This window comes from Terrapene carolina, unplaced genomic scaffold (assembly GCF_002925995.2).
Source record: "Terrapene carolina triunguis isolate 2854851 unplaced genomic scaffold, T_m_triunguis-2.0 Scaffold84, whole genome shotgun sequence".
NCBI classification, from domain to species: domain Eukaryota; kingdom Metazoa; phylum Chordata; order Testudines; family Emydidae; genus Terrapene; species Terrapene triunguis.
The window spans coordinates 610,995-634,702 of NW_020664435.1; the positions used below are offsets into that span (position 1 = coordinate 610,995).

The following is a 23,708-nucleotide window of genomic DNA, read 5'->3' on the forward strand; positions in this document are numbered from 1 at the left end:
TCTCCACGGCAGTTTTTTCTTCATCTTCCTATTCCTCTTACGCTATTAGCAGAGGATGATTGCTGAAGGCTAGCTTTGAATGTTTTAGGTTCACATTTTTTGCTGTATGTTATACTCATTAACAAGCTGTTAGACCTTAAGATGAGCATTTTTTCTTTGAGACAGCTTATGCACCAGTGCAAAGCAAACCAATTCCATTGATCTAAAGCAGTCTGCCACTTGAAGTTTCCTTGGGATGTGGGTTCCAAGACTTGACCAGCCAACCTTGTTTTTTAATTAGAAGGCCACTGTTGTTGGTAATCAGATATTACAGCATTAAGCAAAGTGTCATGCACCATTATGGCATTGCATCAGAGTCCAGACTATCTAATTATTCCTTATGTCAAATCAGCTTGGGCTGTGATCTCACAAGCTAAGCAGGGTCATGCCTGGTTAATATTTCAATGAGAGAAGTCAAGTTAAAACTCTGCTGCAGGAAGTAATATCAGTGATTCAGTAGATGAGCTGACACCTCTGAGTTAATATTAAATCTGTGCCCCAGTATGTGGTATTAGGGGATGTGATAGTATTGAAGCTACAGTCTAGTGTTCCTAATTGCTTGTGATCACTAAAGGTTCATAGCATTCTTTGTAAGAGTGAAGGTGTTAACTCAGAGCTCCTGCCCAAATTCAAATTTTAGTGACTACATTCTGTCTACCTTTTTAATTCCCATAGCCATTTCAGTTGGTTAAGATATTCTCCACCTACTGTCCTGAACTGTTTTTAAAGTTGCTCTGAGTTATTAAACAACTGTATGTTCCATTCCAGCAGTATGTCTGTGGTAGGTGAAGAGACTCAGATATGTTATAGGTAAAGATTAAATACTTTTGGGGCCTGATTTTCAAACAGAGCCCGAGGGCTTTCTTTGAAGACACAATTTTGTGCTTGCAGGATTTGCACCTGCAAAGCATTGCCAGGAAAAAGCACTCATGAAGTGTGAGACTGATATAATAGGGTCAGTTTCACAGAGTGCAAAACTGTGCCTTCCAAAAATAGTGTTCTGTTTGAACACCCATGTTCTTTGAGATTTTTTTCAGAATCCAGGGAACTATATAAATGTCAGACATATTATTTCTGTTGAATCCATAAAAGCTACTAGTTCGCTTTTGGTTTTTAATGTGTGTAAAATTTTGGGTTCAGTACAAATATATAGCTTTCCATCAGAATAGTTCCTGTGATCAGTGGCTCTATATATTTATATATATATATATATATTTTTTTTTTAATAGGATTCAAGTGCCCTGTATGTTCAAAGTTTGTATCTTCAGATGAAATGGATTTGCATCTTGTGATGTGTTTGACGAAGCCAAGGATAACCTACAATGGTAAGTAAGAAGTAACCCAATATTTATTCTTCGTTTTAACTGTTAACTGGGATAAACATTCTTTTATTTTAGCTGTTGAGAAGCTCTTCTGATCTCACGTGTGTGTGTATATATATTAATTAGACATGTATGCTACAACTACATTGCTTCTAAGATGCACATAAGTAGTATCACTTCTAACAATATAGGTTTGCATTTCAAAGTTCTAGCCTACCTAACATGAATGGCCCTAATTACCATTCGCATACCTTTCTAACATGACTTTAAAGGTTGGTTTTGGGTCATTTAGCCTGCAAGCTGTTTAACCCTTTCTGGCCATGAGTTACTCTTTTTATAAGATTCGTTGCAAGTATACAACAGTGGTAGCAATAATGATTTACATGGTTATATTTTAATTAGACAACGTCACAGAGTGGTACAGCTGATAGCATAAAGGAGACTGTTCAGGAAGGGAGGGTTTTGAAGCTTTCTGAAGGGTGTGGCTCAAGGAAAGTGGGTGATGGACTCAGTTTGTTTGGAAACCTTGGAATAGTGCTGGGGGATGCTGAGCAATAGAGAAGAATGGGCTAACTATCCCCCAGTTAGGAGAGAGTAAAGCAGTTGGGCAGTAGTCAGAGTGGAGCAGGAGGGAAGCTGGCAGGGAGGAAACAGGCTATGGAGAATTCTCACCACAGTCGAACCATATGAGTGAGTAGCTGGTACACGCACACTGCCTGCTGACTGTCTGAAGTCTCTTGTCCTTGCCCAGAGGCACATGCATATGCTCAGCAGCTGATGGTTTAGCCCAGCGGTAGGCAACCTATGGCACGCGTGCCGAAGGCGGCACGCGAGCTGATTTTCAGTGGCGCTCTCACTGCCTGGGTCCTGGCCACCAGTCCGGGGGGCCCTGCATTTTAATTTAATTTTAAATGAAGCTTCTTAAACATTTTAAAAACCTTATTTACTTTACATACAACAATAGTTTAGTTATATATTATAGACTTCTAGAAAGAGACCTTCTAAAAACGTTAAAATGTATTCCTGGCACGCGAAACCTTAAATTAGAGTGAATAAACGAAGACTCGGCACACCACTTCTGAAAGGTTGCCAACCCATGGTCTAGCCAAAAAGATGATAGTAATCCACCTTGTGATTATAAGGAATGGTGAAGGAATATGCCAGGTTTCTCTGTACAATAGAACCTCAGAGTTATGAACATCTCGGAAAAGGAGGTTGTTTGTAACTGTGAACAAAACGTTATGGTTGTTTTTTTCAAAAGTTTACAACTGAACATTGATTTATACATCTTTGACACTTTACTATGCAAAAGAAAAATGCTGCTTTCCCTTTATTTTTTAGTAGTTTACGTTTAACACAATACTGTACTGTATTTGCTTTTTTTTCGTCTCTGCTGCTGCCCAGTTCCAAATGAGATTTGTGGTTGACTGATTGGTCAGTTCTTAACTCTTAGGTTCTACTGTAACTTGTAAGCATTGGATTGGCTTGATTTAATTGTTCTTTGATGGACTTTTTTCACTCTGAAATAATGCACTCTACTTAATTAGATGGACATCAGACGTCTGCCGTTTTGAACTTGATAAAGAAGGGTTAAGTGTGATTTTTTTTTTTTTTTTTTTTTTTTTTTTTAATATATAATGAGTTTAAAGGAAGTGTAAGTGATGGAATTTGCTTTCCTGCCTTTATATTGCTGTTGTAATTTTTTCCTTGGTACAGCTTAATCTTTCCATCAAATTGCTTCTGGAAAGGTATTTTTGTATGTTTTCCTCTACTTCCCATACTTAACCATTGCTGCCTTGACAAAATCCATCCAAAAGGAGCAGAATGTTTCCTTATGCCAACCAATGGTTATTTTAGAAACCTACTAAAGATGACAAGAAAAACATCCATTCTTCCTTCTCCTTTCTCCGAATTCTCTCTCTCAGGAAAACAAAAGCAGTCTTACACCTGGACGTGTAAGCAGTTTAAGAACTGGACAGCCACTAAAGAAGTGAACTCCTTTATGTGATCAATTCATTTAGTTCTCTATTACTTGTTCCTTCTGATATTGTAAATGTGTGAAGATTGCTTACTTCAACTGGAGGATGTCTAGCAGCATTTTTATGCTACTGGAATAGATTAACATTATTTGCCCTTTTATTATTGAAGAGTGTGGTAAATTTATATCCACTCTCCCCCAGCAAATTCATAAATCTGTTGAACTATTAACCTGGATTTAACAAAAATAATGGAGTCTCTTTTTTTAACTAATTTTTCTCTCTACCACTTTTCTTTGGTCATGGCATTTTTGGCAGTTATAACTTCAGCAAGGAGGGTCCGTGAACAAGAAGATCTGGTAGTTGATTGCTTCACATGTTCTTCTGCAAAGAGAGAATGGTTTTACAAATGTGCCCTAATTTCATGCTGACAGTTGCTGACAGTTTATATTTCATATAAATTGGTATATCTTGTCCTTATTCTTTCCAAGATTATATGACCTGCTAGGGGAGATTATGTTGCTTTATTGTATCTGGGATGTAAGAAGAGCCCTTTTTTATTTCTCTAGAATTATCTGTTCCATATATCTCCTAGATTAGTTGTTCTCTTCAGAGAACAACTTGTTCAGTACTGCTGAGAAGGATCTGGGAGTTGTGATGGATCATAGCCTCAACCTGAGTCAGCAATGCAATGCTGTTGCAAAAAAAGCAAATGCAGTTTTAGGTTGCATTAACAGAGGCGTAGCATGCAAGTCATTGGAGGTGATAATACCACTCTACATGGTGCTGGTTAGGCCTCAGCTGGAGTATTGTGCCCAATTTTGGTCACCAATGTATAGAAAGGATGTAGAGAAACTGGAAAGGATCCAGAATCCAGCGACAAAGATGATCAAAGAGATGGAATGCAAGCTATATGAACAAAGCCCGAAGGAACTGAGTATGTTTAGTTTGGAAAAGAGGAGAGTAAGGGGGGACATGATAGTGGTTTTCAGATACTTGAAAGGATGCCACAAAAAAGATGGAGAAAAGTTGTTCTCTCTTGCCACAGAGGGCAGGACATGGGGCAATGGGTTCAAACTACAGCATAGCAGATTTGGATTAAATCTCAGGAAAAACTTCCTAACTATAAGAACAGTAGGACAATGGAACAGACTGCCTAGGGAGCTTGTGGAAGCTTCTTCACTGGAGCTTTTCAAAAGGAGACTGGATCGCCGTCTGTCTTGGATGGTTTGGACTCAACAAATCCTGCATCTTGGCAAGGGTTTAGACTAGATGATGACCTTTGTGGTCTCTTCTAACCCCACGATTCTAGAAATCGAAGTATCTAGCCATTTTCAATCAAGGTAATTGGATTAAGATGTGCACTGTAATCTGCTACAATATAGCAGGAATCTTGGTTCCAGAAAGGGAAGCACTCACTCCACTGTGGGCAAAACCATTTATACAATTTGCTTACATAATGTAACCATCTGATTGTTTGCAGAGCTGTTTTTTGGCGTTCTGTCCATACTCCTGCTAAGCAGTACTCTTGGTTCAGATACAGTCAGCTGTTGGATTTGAGCAGGGGCATGCGCAGGAATTTAAATTTGACCACTTTTGGGGGGCATGTTCTGTGCCGCTGTGACCCCAGGGCTGGAGGAGCTGTCAGCTCCTGCTGATTATTGTGGGGGGGCTGTGCCCCTGCTTGCTCTCCCCCTTGTGCACACTCCTGGGTTTGAGTGAGGATTGCTTAAGTAGTATTCTTCTCTTCTTTGTGGGTTATCTCTAGTAGCTTGCCTCCATACTATGGGGACCTACAGAGTCAAAGTGATGAAGCTGAAGGCAAAGTTACTTACTAAATTAACTGGGTTTTCAGAAAGTTTTTGCCTCTCCAGAGCCATTGCGTAGGCACACTAGTACCTCCCATCATCCTCTCTTCTTCAGAATGTTGGTTGGGGATTTTATGCCCTCTGTAGAATGTTAATGGGTGACTTTTGAGTATTAGTGAAAGATGTGGTTTACAGAAAAAGGCCGACAACTCCTTACAGTGTGGATGGGCAAAAGCAATATATTTGGAGAACCCCATGCCTCCGCAGCTCCACTAATTAGGTGGATGGCCCTTCATTCTCTCATGTGCGGCTGCCCAGGCACGCACCTTAGAGGGAACTATCCGCGGACCACCTGAATGGAGCTTGCGGACCACAGTTTGAGAACCTCTGCTTTATGCCATGGCAGAGGCCAAGAATCATGTTTGCCCAGCTGACTCTGATGATGCTGGGACAACATCCAACTGCTTTTGTCCACAAGATGTCCTCCTTCCTCACGTGACCATGAAGTTGCCAACTACTTCCTTGAGTAGTGCACATTCACTACCTGTTTCTCCAAAAATCCTTACTTTAATCAAAAACATACCAGGACTTAGTCTTAATGGTGTCCATGTTTTGTGGGTTAGAACTTGGATCATCTTATTGTGTTGCCTTTGTGCTCTCGCAGAAGCATGGACATGGAAGGGAGGACTGCTCTGCAGAACCTCTTACCTTTCTGGTAGTATTAAAGTACAGGTGCTTCAGAGAGTGAGATACATGAATGAGCATAGAGTATGTGCGCAATCTATGCAGAATATTTTCCAAAAGCCTTTGAAGGGAAAAAAATTAAGGAAAAGGAGTAGCAAAAGAAACATGTCTGTGGCACTGAACTAGTTTTAGATTCCATCTCCGAGAAATTGATTCCTTTTTTGACAAACCTTGCAACCTTATTCTGTTTTGAAATAATCCTTGCTATCATGTTAGACTTCCAGTCCTCTTTTTATTTCTTAGAGTATCTAAAGATTTTAAGAAGTCCTCTGTTTCTACAGCTGGTTTTCATCTCAGAAGTTGTGGTCTTTCTCTTGCTCTTCCTCCTTCCTATCAGTCTAAGTTAGATGAAACCAAAATGTGTCAGTGACTCTCACTATTGGAGAGAAATTTTTCAAGGTAGTAAAGTTTTTGCGTAGACTGACTAATGGTTAGTGTAATTTTAAAGGGAGAATGTCAAGGCATTTAGTGTGTAAACATAGTGTTGAACATTTTCTTACGCAAGGTAACTTTGCTGATATTCATTTGTTCAGCTACTAAAATAAGTGAAATTTGAGCCCTATCCTCCAAAGAGACATTTCGACAGTTAAACTATGTCAACAATATAGCATTGCCTATGGCTTTTGGATTTATATTTAAAATTAATTCAGGTTTTTTCAAAATCCATAAGATAGTATGTGGCTACTGCTTTTATATTCAACGATCTCAAAAATTAAAGTAGAAGATTAAAGTAACAAAATATTTGATGGAAAACCAGGAAAATAAAGGTCAATATTCTCTTATTACAATCAGTTGTAGTTGTGTTTGAGCTAAACAGAGCATACACATGGCTCAATATTCCAATATTATACAGCAGCATTCAAAGTGACTTGAGCCACAGCAGTGCAACTGATCTTATCTAACAATAGAGGAAAGCAGAGTGGAGGGGGAAAATGCTACAAATATACATCCTAGTTTTTCTTATTATTCTGTACTGTCCCGGACACATGATATAGTTCCTTCCCATGGAGAGAGAGTAGAACTGATTTTTGATTACATTCAGGCCTATATGTAAGAGGGTTACTGGCTCAGAATCCTGAGTTGAAACTGCATAAGTAATAAACCTGCTGTATGAATTAAAAGTAATCAGCATCTTGATCAGTTTAATTATTCATTTTCATTAACATACACACTCTTAATGCTGTGTTGACTAGCAAGGAGGGAGTTGGGGCTGGTATAAATAACTTAACAAAATTAAAGCACTAAATAAGCTGCTGCTTTTATTCTTTTATCCAAATGCTTGGGATTTTCAAAAATCACTTTTCAAGAAAAGATGGGCTTACTGCCTTATGGCTGTTTGACAGAAAGATTTTGCAAAGTTGTTTCAATAAGCTGTTGAGAAGGTATGTATTGCTGGAGATGTTGATCCAGCCTCTAAGGCTCTCTTGATTGACCTGTCAGTGGGATGCATACTGTCATTCGGGTGTAGGCTTAATTAAGTGAGTTAAGCAGCTGTTTGGACAAAAATGCCATTGCTTAATAATTCACCACCACTAACAATAAAAAAACCAAACAAACCCAACAACCCTCCACTGATTCTGCATTTCTGAAGGTGAGCAAAAGAGAGTCAGTTTTGGTCAGTCTCAAAAGAAATGTTGCTGGACGCTAGACATACAATCAGTACATTGGAATATGTCCTTTAAAGAAACTCCTCCACTGCATTTCTATTTTAATCTATAATACTTGCAAGTTGTGTGTACCAGTTCCTTAAGAAGGGATAGAAGTGAAGTGGAATGCAGAAAGGCATGATCCTGGTGTGTCTCCAGGTTGACTGGCAAGCTGCTGCTTCAAGAGACTTGTTATCAGCGAGCAATCAAAAATATTGCCTAAATTGTTTGGGTGAGAGTCTGTCTCTTCTTCCCAAGAGGCACAGCACAGAACTCTCAGACCTGGGACAGTGGGGACTAAGGCAGTTTTAAGCCCTGTTTGTGCTCTCCAAATCCTGGGATGTTCTAGAGGCTGGAGTGGCCTACAGCATAACTTAGACATAAGAACAGTCGTACTGGGTCAGCCCAATGGCCCCTTTAGCCCAGAATCCTGTTTAACAGTGGCCAGAGGAAATTAACAGAATAGGGCATTTTGAGTGATCCATCCCTTGTCATCCAGTCCCAGCTTCTGGTAGTTGGATGTTTAGGGACAACCGGAGCATGAGGTTGCTTTCCCTGACCATCTTGGTTAATAGCCATTGATGGACGTAGCCCTTAGATCAGTGGTTCTCAAACTTTTTTTCACGGACCACTTGAAAATTGCTGAGGGTCTCGGCGGACCACTTAATGATCTTTCCAAATATTGTTTGTACCATTAGCTAACTATTGTAAAGCGCTTTGGATAAAAACACTATATTAAAAAAATTAATAATTAACTTTTTTTGTTCTACAAATAAAAGCACACGACTCATATTTTTATATCAGTAGTCTTCCTTTCTAATGCGATGGATGTGCCCTTTCTTCCCTGCTGTGGCAGCCACCGAGCTGGGGTTGGGAAGGAGGAGGATCTCTCCCTCGCCAAGGAACTGAGGCTGGGAAGGAGGGCCGTTTCTCCCTGGCAGCCGCAGTCCTGGAGCTGGGGAAAGCTGCCTCTTTCTCTGACCGCAGCAGCCCTGCATGTTCCAAATTCCCCCACTGCCTCCTCCCACCTGCCCCTTATTCCCCCTGAGGCCACCACCTCATCTTCCATGTGCATCTTCTCCAGGGTCCAGGCACCTAATTACTGTAGCCACGCCTGCGCAGCTCCACTAATTAGGTGGGTGGCCCTTCATTGTCTCATGTGCGGCTGCCTAGGCACGCACCTTAGAGGGAACTATCCACGGACCACCTGAATGGAGCTTGCGGACCACTGGTGGCCCACGGACCACTATTTGAGAACCTCTGCCTTAAATGGTACAAGACCATGCCTGTACTATGGGTGCTATAGTGGCATACATATGGCATAACTATGCCACTGGAAGCCCATGATGTGGACGCATACTACATTGACTGAAGGGGTTTTTCTGTTGTGGTAAGAACTCAACCTTCCCAAGCGATGGTAGCTAGGTTAACAGAAGCGTTATTCTATCAGCCAAGATGGTCAAGGGCGCAACCCCATGCTCCGGATATCCCTAAATCTCCAACTGCCAGAAGCTGGGACTGGATGACTGGATGGAGCAGTTAAAATTGCTCTGTTCTCTTCATTCCCTCTGAAGCATCTGGTGCTGACCGTTGTCAGAAGACTGGATACTGGGCTAGGTGAATCATTGGGCTGACCCAGTATGGCTGTTCTTAGGTTCTAAGTCTTTAGAATTGGTACTGTGTCTACCTGTTGGTAAGGAAGGCTTTGCAGTTTCCATATTGGTACAAAAGAACTTGTCCAAAAAGAATTCTGCATAAAAAATGTCTTATCCTTGACCCTTTTGTCTTTTGTGATTCACATGGAATGCTGAGGGCTGACCACTGGCTTCTTCTCAGCGAGCTGTAATTCCCTTTAAACCCATCCCACAGTAATGATCTGCATACAGCAAGGGACAAATCAGTCAAGGTTTTTGAAAGAGCATGTAGAACCAATAAAACCTGATACATATTGCTGAACGTTTTAGAGGAAAAGTCATCCATATATTAAGTAACTAAAATTCCAGTGGTTCTTCATTCTTCCCTTCATACACTGTTGCTAAGCCTATTCGTCATACGTAATCATATCTTTTTATCTTGTTTTGGTACTGACCGTAAAAGGAAGTGCTAAAGGTAAATATTTTCATTGTTGTAGTATCTAAATGCCCTTCAAAACTAAGGATATACCTGTGAGGTAGTCCAGAATTTTTTTTATTGTTTCAGAAAAAAGTCATTAAAAGCAGGTTAGAGAAAATATTTATATTCTGCTGCATTCCTTTTTATATGTGTGCATCCATTGCACTGCTTTTATATGATGAAACTGCTGGGTAGTGAGCTGCAGAAACCTGAAATGCTATATACATGCCCAGTAGCAATTGCAAACTTATTACACACTGCATCATGTGATCCACCTGGATAGGAACTACCTACCACGTCCTACACTTAATCAGTCTTTCTCTTTGAGAGGTCATTCAGAGGATGTCATAAATCGTGTCTGCAACTGCCGCAGTCTTGTGACTGCTGGGAATTTTGCTACAGGGCAGACATTGTTCCTTGTCTTTCAGGTCATTTCTGCAGTGTTTAAATTTGATATTCCTAAAACATTGGAGATTTTAGCATTTTGTCAGAAGGGAAGTTACTTATTTTGTGGAGTCAATCTGTGGAGATTATATCCATCAAAATATCTTTCCTTTCACTCAGTGTCTCAGTTCTAGGAACACTGTCCATGGGTCTGGATTTTGAGGTAGAAGTATTTTAAAACTATAGATTTAAAAAGTAAATTCTAGGCTTTTATTTTTATTTAGATTGAACAATAAATCTAGGTTAGTGGTCTTCCTTTCATGTAACACCACAAACCGTTATACTGGAACTGCAGTATCCTCACTAAAAGAGTTTTTGCTCATATTTAGAGTTTTCTTCTAAAATGCCACAAAATAAGCAGCAATGCTTTCTGCTGTCAGAGAATTTCCTTAACGTGTAGAATATTTAAGGGCTTTTTCTAAACTAGAGTTAGATATTTTTTTCTCCTCAGATGAAAGCATCACTTCAAAATCTGTTGCACTTTCAATTATTTTAATATCTTGCTGTTCTTTTACTCCCGAATCTTCAATGCAGAAGTCGATACTTTTGGGGGGGGGGGGGGGGGGTTTTTTTGTAAATAGTGAAAAAAAAAAATAAAAAAAAATTTTTTTTTTTTTTAAACCACTCTCCAAAATAAATTGAGTAAGACTACATGTAGTAGTGAGAACGAAGTCCTTTCATATATAAATCAGGGATAATCCTCAGTCTTTACAGAGGAGATATTTACCAGCTTTATGTATTATTTGCAATTGGATCCAATGATTCTGCAATAATTTTAAAACTGTGTCTACTTGGTGATTATATAGTGACATAGTGACAGTATTAGGTTAATGTATTGCCAGTAATGGAATTATTTCTCTTTCTAAGGTTTGCATAATTGTCAGTCTTACTTAGCTATATTTTGTTCTGCTAAGGAATTGAACCTACAGTACTAGTACAAAACTGAAATATTAAATACTGCCCTGCTACATTCATAGTAATGGGAAATGTTACAGTTGAATGATATTAACATTATGGAAACTCATTAAAACTTCGTAGTTAAGGCTGTAGGACAGTTTCCATTCAAAGACTCAATTTAATTCTACGTTCCTCTGATACCTTTATTAACTTAACAAAAATTGCCCTGAAATTTCATATCCTAGTCTTGGATTAGAGGAGATTGCTTTCTTCAAAATATCACATTTAATCATATAAGCCCTTCTGAGTTTTGAATAGTTGGGTGAACTATTCATAGCAAATTATTTATTTAGCTATTTGTCCGCAAACGATATTTGAATTATGAATTTTGCTCAAAATTGTTCAAATACTTTGTGAACATATTTTAAGTCTATGGGTTGATTTACAGAGTGCTTGCTTCACATCTGTTTATTAGTGACACTGGTTATGTAGGCCATTCCTGTTGTTTCTTCAAGATTGGTGATAGAAACTTTGAAAATTACCTTTGAAATCAAAGAACTAGAATGTTTTGTCTCCATGGCTTTATAGTGTAGGGAAACCACAGAGTCACTGTCACTGCCAGAATTGCCTGAGCTATTCACCATTAGTGTAGAGGACTACAGTAGGTTGAGTTAATGTAAAGTAGGCCAGTATAAATCAGCATTTTTTTACATTTGCTCATAATTTGAGGTTGGAGGGTTTTTTTGCCTTTATCTGAAGTGTGTACTTTGAATTAAGTTTATATGCTCAAGGTGATTGTGTTTTGGAATAGGAGTAGTTTGCAAAGTCGTTTGCCTTGAGCAGGAGAAATAATTTTGAGGAAATGTTTTGCAGTGACTTTGCTTCACTGCCCTAATTTTTCTGATTCTTGCTTCAATCCAAACTGTCCTTGCAAAACCTAATTCTAGCACCATGGCTGCCACTAGTGCACTTTCTCAGCCTAGTTCTGTCTCCTGGCAATCATGCAAAAGATATGGAATCCATACACAAAGATTTCTGGCACGAGCATCTCCACCTCAGGTTCTTCCGTTATTCTGTCTGCCTAATCACTGATGCCAGGAAAAAAGTTTTTCAGGGAGAGACTTTGTGCCTTTTGATTTTAGCTTTCTGTTGATAACCATGAATTAGACTATAAAACTGAAGTAATCCCCAGATTGCAACCTTCACTCCCATTTTATATAGTGTGGCCTGAGTGTACTGACACTACATGAAATCCAACCCCATTCCAGGCTTCTGCAGAGATGCCTCAGTCATCTGGTAAATTTCTGAAGGTGGAAAAGAACTAGGCAAGCTAGCTGTGCTTCAGTTCTGAGACTAGCAACAGGACTTGGTAAAGGAGAAGAAGACATGGAACTAAGGCACACCTTCAGATTAGATACTTTTCATCCCTACAGTTTGCCCCCTCTTCCCTCCATACTGTCAAAGTATTCCACTTCCAGGAAAAGCTTCTAAGGATAAAGGCTTTCATGACTCCTTTTTCCCCCCATAACAACAGACTTTTATTCCAGACATGCATGTCCATCATAGGTACACCAGTGTCATGCTAGGGCTTAGTACTATGTGCTCAGTCCCACTCAAGGACTCTGCATTGGTTTCTTATCCAGATTCTCTCATTGGTAGGAGAGTACTTAAGACTTCAGAGTCCATCTCCCAGGAATAGTAAAGAACTCAGTCTGATGGATGAATAGTTACAATGTCCCAAGGGATACCTCTTCAGGAACCATGCTATCCTTGGAATCAGCCTAACCATAGATATGAACAAATTCAGCTAGGATGAGGCCTGTTCAATGGAAGAACTTGACCAGGGATGATAAGCAGGCAAGGAGCAGAACCCTTCAAATTATGAGCTGGAGGCCAAGTCCATCCACTGATAGTGTTACCAGGAAGAAGTCCAGCTTGTGTCACCATGTCTTCATTGGGACCAACAGTGGTGGTGGTGGTGGTGATGGTATGAGAACTGATAGGAGTGACCACACACACACACACACACACACTTTTTTCTGTTCCACTTACCTAAAAAAAGACCATTGGCTACCCTGAGAGGACTTAACATCCCAGGGTACCTAAACCTGCAGGCAGATCAACTCAACAGAAGTTGGAAACAGGGCAATAGCATGTATAGAAAGAACAGTAAATATGGCAGGCGACCAGCTTGGCTTAACAGTGAAATCCTTGCTGATCTTAAATGCAAAAAAGAAGCTTACAAGAAGTGAAAGATTGGACAAATGAACAAGGAGGAGTATAAAAATATTGCTCAGGCATGCAGGAGTGAAATCAGAAAGGCCAAATCACACTTGGAGTTGCAGCTAGCAAGAGATGTTAAGAGTAACAAGAAGGGTTTCTTCAGGTATGTTAGCAACAAGAAGAAAGTCAAGGAAAGTGTGGGACCCTTACTGAATGAGGGAGGCAACCTAGTGACAGAGGATGTGGAAAAAGCTAATGTACTCAATGATTTTTTTGCCTCTCTCTTCACAAACAAGGTCAGCTCCCAGACTGCTGCACTGGGCAGCACAGTATGGGAAGAAGGTGACCAGCCCTCTGTGGAGAAAGAAGTGGTTCAGGACTATTTAGAAAAACTGGACGAGCACAAGTCCATGGGGCCGGATGTGCTGCATCCGAGGGTGCTAAAGGAGTTGGCGGATGTGATTGCAGAGCCATTGGCCATTATCTTTGAAAACTCCTGGCGATCGGGGGAGGTCCCGGATGACTGGAAAAAGGCTAATGTAGTGCCCATCTTTAAAAAAGGGAAGGAGGAGGATCCGGGGAACTACAGGCCAGTCAGCCTCACCTCAGTCCCTGGAAAAATCATGGAGCAGGTCCTCAAGGAATCAATTCTGAAGCACTTAGAGGAGAGGAAAGTGATCAGGAACAGTCAGCATGGATTCACCAAGGGCAAGTCATGCCTGACTAACCTAATTGCCTTCTATGAGGAGATAACTGGGTCTGTGGATGAGGGGAAAGCAGTGGATGTGTTATTCCTTGACTTTAGCAAAGCTTTTGATACGGTCTCCCACAGTATTCTTGCCAGCAAGTTAAAGTAGTATGGGCTGGATGAATGGACTGTAAGGTGGATAGAAAGCTGGCTAGATCGTCGGGTTCAACAGGTAGTGATCAACGGCTCCATGTCTAGTTGGTAGCCGGTTTCAAGCGGAGTGCCCCAAGGGTCGGTCCTGGGGCTGGTTTTGTTCAATATCTTCATTAATGATCTGGAGGATGGCGTGGACTGCACTCTCAGCAAGTTTGCAGATGACACTAAACTGGGAGGAGTGGTAGATACGCTGGAGGGTAGGGATAGGATACAGAGGGACCTAGACAAATTAGAGGATTGGGCCAAAAGAAACCTGATGAAGTTCAACAAGGACAAGTGCAGAGTCCTGCACTTAGGACGGAAGAATCCCATTCACTATTACAGACTAGGGACCGAATGGCTAGGAAGCAGTTCTGCAGAAAAGGACCTAGGGGTTACAGTGGACGAGAAGCTGGATCTGAGTCAACAGTGTGCCCTTGTTGCCAAGAAGGCTAACGGCATTTTGGGCTGTATAAGTAGGGGCATTGCCAGCAGATCGAGGGACGTGATCATTCCCCTCTATTCGACATTGGTGAGGCCTCATCTGGAGTACTGTGTCCGATTTTGAGCCCCACACTACAAGAAGGATGTATAAAAATTGGAAAGAGTCCAGTGGAGGGCAACTAAAATGATTAGGGGGCTGGAGCACATGACTTATGAGGAGAGGCTGAGGGAACTGGGATTGTTTAGTCTGCAGAAGAGAAGAATGAGGGGGGATTTGATAGTTGCTTTCAACTACTTGAAAGGGGGTTCCAAAGAGGATGGATCTAGACTGTTCTCAGTGGTACCTGATGGCAGAACAAGGAGTAATGGTCTCAAGTTGCAGTGGAGGAGGTTTAGGTTGGATACGAGGAAAAACTTTTTCACTAGGAGGGTGGTGAAGCACTGGAATATGGGTTACCTAGGGAGGTGGTGGAATCTCCTTGCTAAGAGGTTTTTAAGGTCAGGCTTGACGAAGCCCTGGCTGGGATGATTTAGTTGGGAATTGGTCCTGCTTTGAGCAGGGGGTTGGACTAGATGACCTCCTGAGGTCCCTTCCAACCCTGATATTCTATGATCAGATGGTCACAAATTCCCACCTGTGTAGAACAACCTGGATCTTTCCTCACAAGAGATGAAGCCTGGCTTAATTTGAGTTTTGGGCCATGTGTCCTATAGAGCAGTTCTCTCAAACTGATTTTCTTCGGGGCTGTGCTGCTGTTTTTCTTTAGTGGGGGAGTTCTATTTTATTCACTTGCATCCAATACTCCGTTCTTCTGGTTGTTCCCTAATCTTAAATTTTAGTTTAAACTAAAAATATAAATTCAGGTCCATCCCAAGGTAAAAAGTGAATTGAGAAGAAGTTGTAGCTGTTTTCTCTGCTTATTCAGACCACCACCGTGGATTTCTAGTCATGATGGTTGCATAGAATAAAGTCAATAACTTAAATGTTCTCAGGTTTTCTTTAATTTTTCATTTGTAGTTTTTAGATGTAGTTTACCCTATGTATATATGTAGGTAAGCAAACTCTCATTGCTGACTACCGTTGGATCACACCATTTCTATAAATTAGCAACTATATCATTTAATGAACAATGGATCTCTTACACAAACTTTGTCTTCAACCTTTTGGATTGTCTTTTGTAGGTAGATAACTAGTTATATTTTACTACAGTAAACTCCTTAACATGTTGAGTCATGAGCCATTTTTGCCTGCTCTTGTCCTGTTAAGAGCACAGAAGATGAAGGTTTAGTTTAAATAAGTCAGTATTTCAACTATTAGGATAGAGCATTGGTCTTCAAAGTGGGGCGTGCAAGAGGATACTTGGGGGTGCGCAGCAGGAGAAGCGCTTATTTATTTATTTATTTATTGCTTTGGCAGTTCAGGCGGGAGTCTGAGCGGCTTTTTTTTTTTTTTTTTTTTTTTTATTCCTACGGCAAAAATGGTAGAGCCGGCGCAGCAGGGGGTGCATGCTCAAAAATTTTTTACTGGTAGGGGTGCACGATCAAAAAAGTTTGGAGACTACTGGGATAGAGGATGAAGATTGAAATTGCAGGATCTTTAAATAAGTACTGAAAGACAACTACCATTGGCCTAAAATTGTATTCCATACATAATTGCTGCTGAACTGTTAATGTGGAAAACATATTGCCACTCTTGATTTTCTAGGAAAGTGCACATTTGAGCTGTTTTTGTTTTCTACTGCTATCATTGAGGGTTTAAGAATAAAACAAAAAAAAAATTTCCAGGTAAAATGCTTGACATTTCTCTATCAAGTTATAGTGCCTGTCTTTTACACAGCTGAAAAAGATAGTTTGTTTTGGATGCTTGGTCTGAATGGTTACTTGTTCCCATTATGAAATAAAGCATGGAATTTCCTTGGATGCCTTTTATAAAACCAATATATTTTCTCTTGAAAATGTAGATTATTATTATTATTATTAATTTGCTGTCTGCTTTAATCATATTGCCTTGACTTACATTTACAGTAGAGGTATTTGTTTAGAGATGGTAATTCGTATTTAATTTTGCATCTTTGGCAGCATGAAAGTTAAGTATAAGACTTTGACTTAAATGGTCTTTGCAGAATTGCACTTTGTTGAAATCTTATTCAAAGTAGTGGACACAATTTAGAAGTAGATTTTTGAATCCTGGTCTCTGCTAATGTGACTTATGTAATTACCACAGAATAGGGTGGCCAGACAGTAAGTGTGAAAAATCAGGACAGGGGTGGGGGGTAATAGGAGCCTATATAAGAAAAAGCCCCAAAAATTGGGACTGTCCCTATAAAATCGGGACATCTGGTCACCCTACCACAGAACAGTACCTTGGTATACAAAATCTCTGCTGTTCCAAATTATTTAACAGGGCTAATCCAGTTTAGAATTAGATCAAGATGTCTAGAGCTATCAGCCTTTAGTTGATCCCCCTCTGAATAATTAATTATAAAATATTTAACTTATTTGTGTTTTCTTTGCTTTATTCATAATACTGATGATATTTTTACTGAAAATTGTCAGTATGTGTCCAAAAGAGAGGAACCTACTTATTTCTCAGGATTGATTTCTGGGTACATTTTTCATGTGTGAAGTTTGTATTCTCCAAAACAACTTTTAAATAAAATTTTGACCGTCTGCAAATGCAGAATTAAGTGTTCACAAATAACCTTCTCTCCCTTTTCCTCTCAGTATGCATGTAAATTAGCTTCTATGCTATTTCAAATACTTTTTCAAAATTTTCCACCTTTTTACCAATACTATATATAGAACAGTTATGTTTATTTGTGAATATGAGGTTGCAGAACTGAGTACGGTAACCAGTGTTTGTATAGTATACGTTAGTCACAGTGGATATCTGCTTATATGTTGGTGTCGGAACAACATTAAGAGGGAAAATAGGTAGAGTGTTTGTACTCCAGGTAGAAAATTGTGATGTGTTAGTGATGGTTTGGGGGGACAATACTTAAATCGTGGGATATAAAAATGATATCTGTACTATAACGGGAATAGATAGAGAGGAGAGGGAGGGACAGGTATTTGATTGGCATCTGGTAAATGTCAAACTGTTGTAGCAGGTTCATTACAGAATGATGAATTTTGTATCTTGGTAGGTGGCTCCAAGGGCAGCTTGTTCATTAGAGTATGGGCTGAAATAGCAAGGACAGGTGATGTATGTTATATAGTGCATTATGGAAATGTCTGAAAAGGCACAATGTGAATGTTTTGGTACCACTGGGATGTTAGTGGTAGGTTATTAAAGGATACAGGAAGAGGGGAAAGTTAAGGTTTTGCAAGCAACCTTAACTCTGAATTTCTAGATTTACTAATGTAGCATTAATATAGAATTCCTTGTGGTTTCAATAAATGCAATAGTTTATAGGGGATTTTAGCAGACGCAATTGATGATACCCAGGCTTGAAAATTCCACTTGCCTGTGATCAGCAATCAGTGTCCTGATTAAGAGCCAGTAACTTTTGCAGAATGTAAGTTTTCATTTAAAAAAAAAAATGCTTCCCAGTCTCCTAGTTTTGAAGAAAACTTTCCACATGTGAACTAAATGTAACTGTTTTAGCCCTGCCTTCCTGAGACTGCAGACAGGCAACATTGTTGGCAACCTATGAGCAGCAGCAGAGGCAGTCTGCTTTGGAGTGACAACTGACTGGTCTTCTCATTTTTTGCTACTGATACTTAGAGAACCCTATGAACAGCAAGTAATCAGATCTTTGTTTTGTTGCTGCCTGGACAAGTTTCAGTAAAGATACATCATGATCTTCTATAGGAAAGGGAGAGGAGAAAATAGTGAAGATGGGAATGGGGGAAAATAACAAGCCGGAAAGATGTAATAAAATAGACTGATAAATTAGTATTTAATAAATATATTCAATGAATTTTCACCAGTATGTTGATTTGGCAATACTTATTTGTGGTGGTCAGCCAATTTTTGAGTTGGTCAAATATTATTCAGTGAATAGATAGATTATTTTGAAAAATTTCAATTGTATTTCTAGAACAATATATTATTCAAATGTTCTTCTGTACTATTTGGTCAGCCTTGGTAGCAAATTACACTTGATTTGATTAAATAACTTGAGTGTCCATGTTCTAATTAAAAGCACAATACACAGCTGTTTTGTTTTGTTTGAATTTGGGTAGGCTTGGCCTTCGGAGAGGCTGTCATCAGATTTTTTTTTTTTTTTCCCCCCCACCCTTGTGAGTAAGCTTTAGTCCTTGGGCTAGGTGGTGGTGGTGGTGTATAAATATTTCAATCTCTGCTTGTAACTATTTTAATTTAGTATATATAATTAATTATTAATATAATTGTATTTGGAGTTTTTAAAGACTTTTAAAAAAGCTGTGGTGATGGTTTTTTTTTTTTAATTGATACAGTGTGTGAAAACTTGCTGTGATGGTTGTACCTTCATCCAGTACTATATATTTTAGTCTAAGTACGGGTATGGTGTGTAAACTGTACTCCATGAATCCCGAGAGAAGATTTTAGAAAAATCTACCATGTACCTACTAGTTGAAATACTAATCCTGTTAGCCAGAGGTAGATAAATATAAGGATGGGGACTTGGGTAAATCATGGTAAGAAACACCAAACCCTGCTTGTGTGCTACATCTTTTATATCAGACTCTGGCTAGTAGGAGTCTCTAACACGGGGTGGGGTGGGTGGGCAGTGGGCAAAGTTTTTGGCCCGAGGGCCACATCGGGGTTGTGAAATGGTATGGAGGGCCAGGTAGGGAAGGCTGTGCCACCCCAAACAGCCTGGCCACTGCCCCCTATCTGCCCCCTCCCACTTCCTGCTCCCTGACTGCCCCCCTCAGAACTCCCGACCCATCCAATCCCCCCTGCTCCTTGTCCCCCGACCGCCCCCTCCCGGGACCCCCTGCCCCTAACCGCCCCCTGGGACCTCACCCCTTTCAGAATGTGGCCCTGCGAGCATGGGAGAAGGACTCAGGAGGAGCAGGGGCAGCCATGCAGCTGGAGAGAAGCAACGTTTTCCCCTTCAAAGCGCCGCTTCTCTCCGTCCGGCTGCGCGGCCGCCCAGTGCTCCTCCTGAGTTCTCGGCCGCGTTTCCCGCCACCCGCACCACCCGCCTGCTCTCCTGCCCCCGCAGTGCAGCCCCTCTCCCCCCCCGCAGGGGGTGCACCGGTGCTGAGCTCCCAAGTGCCCGGCCCCCGGCCCCCTGCTGTTGTTGGGAGCCCCGTGCCGGGGCACCCTGTGTTCACTTGTAAATCTGTGCCTGAGCCACGCCGCCTGACCGGAGCCAGCCATGCCGCCGCACTCCCGACACGGTGAGCTGAGGCTGCGGGGGCGGGGAACAGCAGGGGAGGGGCCGGGGCCGGCTGGGAGCTCAGGGGCTGGGCAGGACGGCCCCGCGGGCCGGATGTGGCCCGCAGGCCATAGTTTGCCCACCTCTGCTCTAATAGCTAAAAGGGAGGATGAGTTTGCCTCACCCCTTTCGCTTCCTAGTTAGTGAAAAATGTCTCCACTCTTCTCCCTCTTTCCCTAACCTCCATTTTTATAGTACCTATAACGTAGTAACATCAGCGTATGTTATGATTAAAACCTTTTAAAAGACTGAACTATTTTCCCTTTCTTTGTTAGTGTGGAATCATTTGATCCTTTCACAGCCAGGGAAACATGAGAAATGTAACTGGCTGCTGCACACTACAAGTGGATCAGCAAAATATTATTTAGCCACGTGTTTCCATGACAAATGCATTTAAAAATCAGTGTTAAATGGACATTAAACTGACTTCCATCTGGAGTGATCTAGGGCTGGTACCTTGGGTGGTTGTGTATAATGGGGACAGTTGGGAATTCTGACTAGATCAAGGCATGAGGGTGTTTTTTTGTTTTTTTTCCCCCCATTCTTTATGGTTTATCCAGTTCTGCTAATTTGACTACATTTCATCTCTTTTATATAAGTTAAATATGAAGTCTCTTGGGTCCCCTGACTACAGTCAGTTTCACTGTCGTCATTCTGTAGATGTTATCAAATGTGAGAGCAATTTATGTTGGCGTGGAATCTATTAATGTGTTGTGCATTTATAATTGAATATTTTCAGTTAGACATCTTAAAGATTTAGACAGGTGAGTGTTTTCCTTGTACACATGAGTGGGTGGGAGGGTGAGGAAATGCAAGAAGTTTGACTTGCTCACCATATATATATGGAAGGGTGAGCATACAAACATTGGAAACTTCATAACCTGTTACAAAGTCTAATAGTATCTTTGGGTACCAGGTAGAAAAAGAAAACTTTTTGTACAACCAGATGTGTCTGCCTTTGTATTACCCCAGAGTATTGCAAAGATACAGAAAATTGGTATCAGGACTATGTAATACAAGTTTGTGCAGTATACAATAACCCCAGTGTATAATGTAAAGAATAGTGCATACAACAATTCATATAAATGTTTTATGTCTTATGAGCCTTTTAACCATATTAAATGAGTTTTGGTTTTTTTTAAATTGTCTCTTGTAAGAATGTCTTCAGTTATGTAAATGTTTGTTTTTAAAGTACTTTATCCAAAAGCCTGCAGGACTCCTACAGTCAGTTTTGGGACTGACTAAAGTGACACCATGCTTGAGTGTACCGGGGGAGAAGGACCTAGTGCATGATTCTGTGTGCCAGTTGCAACTCTGAATATAGTGAAACCTCTGATTAGAGCGAAGTTGTTCTGTGACAAAAATGTTCTCATTGAGAGTGTGTGGTATATATGCATGTGAATTATTTTTAACAGCATTTGTTTATGTGGCCATAATGAGGAGGTAGAATAGATATGTTCAGAGGACCAAGAGAACCATGTTGCAGCAGTACCCATAAAGAGAGGAGTTGAAGGGGAGGGAAGCAGTGAGATGAGTAAACCCTTGGAGAAAGCCTAGAACTTCCCTGTGAAACAGACAAATGTAATTGTCTTTGTCCTTTTTCTTCTTCTTTTTTGTTGTTGCCTTCTTCCAGATATTGAAACATCTGTTAATTCAAGAGGTCAAGTGAAAAATATGTACCCCTAGCACCCTCTTCTGGGCAAATTCTTAATGTCTTTGATGGAAGTTTCAGCAGTAAATGTGAGATTCTGCAAGATAATATGGCACTGTTTCCATCTTTTTATCACTTGAGAATAGTAAATGCCCCTAATGTTCATGTAAAGTTCCACTTCTCTATTAAAGAGCAACAGAAACCAACTGGAACCCCTCCCCCCTTTTATTTTGTAGATCGCCTACAAACAGTGCAAATATATGCTGCGTTTTTCCTTTTCTTCATTACTAGAGTATGTTGTTTCTTAAGAATTAGTTTGTCTACTCATGCTCCTCAGATAACCATCTTGGATTCCCTCTGGTTCGGGGCGGGGGGCGGGGGGAGACGACCTTCCCCCAGGTGCCATAGAAACTTTGAAAGCTTTGTTCACAATTTTAAAGGAAACCTGCACATTTTTTAAAAATCTAGTGATTTTGGAGTGATGTGCTGAATGCCATAAGTCAGAGGTTCCCAAACATTTTTGCTAAGCCCTCCTTCTCTATGGGAGTCCCATAACAGGCCCTTCCCCACCCGACCAGGGTAGAAAGTGACTTCCTAAGGGAAGCAGGCGGCTTATGCCAGGAGTGCAGCAAAACCTAGTTGGCTCCATTCCTGGAGGAGCTCATGGCAGCATGACGCAGACTGGGGCTTCTCATCTCTTCCTCTTTTCTAACCCCCTCCCTTCCCCCCGGCACAGAGTACCTTGCTTCTGCAGGCTCTGAAGGGTTTAAAATACACACTGCTGTGGCTGAACGAATTGTTGGGCTGGGGCAAGCATGCAGAGTCTGAGTCCCCAATGGTTGGAAAGGAGTGGGGAGGAGCAGCAGGCTACTGCTGGGGAAGGGCTGCCCCCTGTACCCTCTCTCTGCTGTTGCCTGGTCCTGCATCCCCGGTGATCTCCTTGTGCCCTGCACTTTGAAAACCAGTACCCTAAAGAGTTAGTCAAAAGGGGCATTCAGCACACACGTTACCCTTTTTAGGAATGTGCAACATTCAGCTCTGCCCTGGATTGCCAGCTCTTTTGCTGTGACACCCTGAATGTGCCTTTTGGTTATGGTCCTTGCACTGTGTAAATCCACGTTAGGCTATGTCTTGTACTCTACAGTACAATGGGCCTAAATTCGGGTAGTCAGGCCTCTTGATTTGTGTTGTACCGATGCTGAATTCTGCATCAAGCACTGCTGCTAAAAAAAAGTATCCAGAAAATACAGCTTTTACTATATCACTCTAATATTTTTCATGAAAACTTCCATTTTAAAAGTGTCTTCTGTGCATTTCTGGCAACTGCCTAATCTTCCCATTAACTACAGACGTAGTATTGATTCCACAAAATCAGGGGACCTTGCAGAATTTAGGGTCTGTGAGCCATACCATATACCGGTTTGCAGTGATGGAGAACTCTGGTTCCTCTTGAAGGGCTGGATGATAGGAATGGGAGGGAAGCAAGTGGGGAGGGGAAACAGGCTGATAGTTGGGGTAGGTGGGAGGCAACAGCAGAACCAAGTGCTCACAGGAGAGCTGGTGCGGAAGGGGCCAGGCATACAGTGGAGGAATGAATGGGAGGAAGCCGGGGGGGGATTGGATACTTAGAGGGAGGATGCCAATGGGGTCTCTACCTAGTTAATTACTCTGGGGGTGTAGGATGTAGAAGGTGTCAGGCTGCAGCATTCTTTTCAGAGAAGCCACTTGTCCAGGCTCAGTCTTAGCCTCTAGCTCAAGTGTGTATTTAAAGCAGAATATGTGCACTTGGGCAGGAGAAGGAGTCGGCAGCAATGAGGAAAAACCCCTTTCCCCATAAAATAAACTGGAGCCATTAAGGTCCTGAGAATCCAACTTCTTCAATGTTTAGTACTGGTACTGAGTTACAGCTTCTATGCTGTGTAGTGTGCAGATGCTCTGAACTCAGAACTAGGGTGATGGTAGTGATGGGTTCTTTGTCTCTGTCAATTTTAAGAGTAACAGCAGCACTGCTTCAGTATGGTGGTGTGTTTGTTATTTAGTCCTACAGTACTTCCCTTTGTTGTACAACTGTGTTTAGTCAGAGACTAGATCACAGCTGTAGTTTAATTTGATCTCTTAAGACTCCTGATAACAGACCTCTTACATCA

General features: G+C 41.0%; 1 protein-coding gene across 2 annotated transcripts in view; it reads left to right on the forward strand.

Moving 5' to 3' along the window:
• Nucleotides 1-23,708, forward strand: part of ZNRF2 (zinc and ring finger 2) — a 77,218-nt gene that overhangs the window by 46,992 nt on the left and 6,518 nt on the right. For both annotated transcript variants that reach the window (XM_024194478.2, XM_024194479.2), the window contains exon 2: nucleotides 1,269-1,364. In XM_024194478.2, the coding sequence (XP_024050246.1) occupies nucleotides 1,269-1,364 (96 nt within the window). The remainder of the gene's footprint in view (nucleotides 1-1,268; nucleotides 1,365-23,708) is intronic.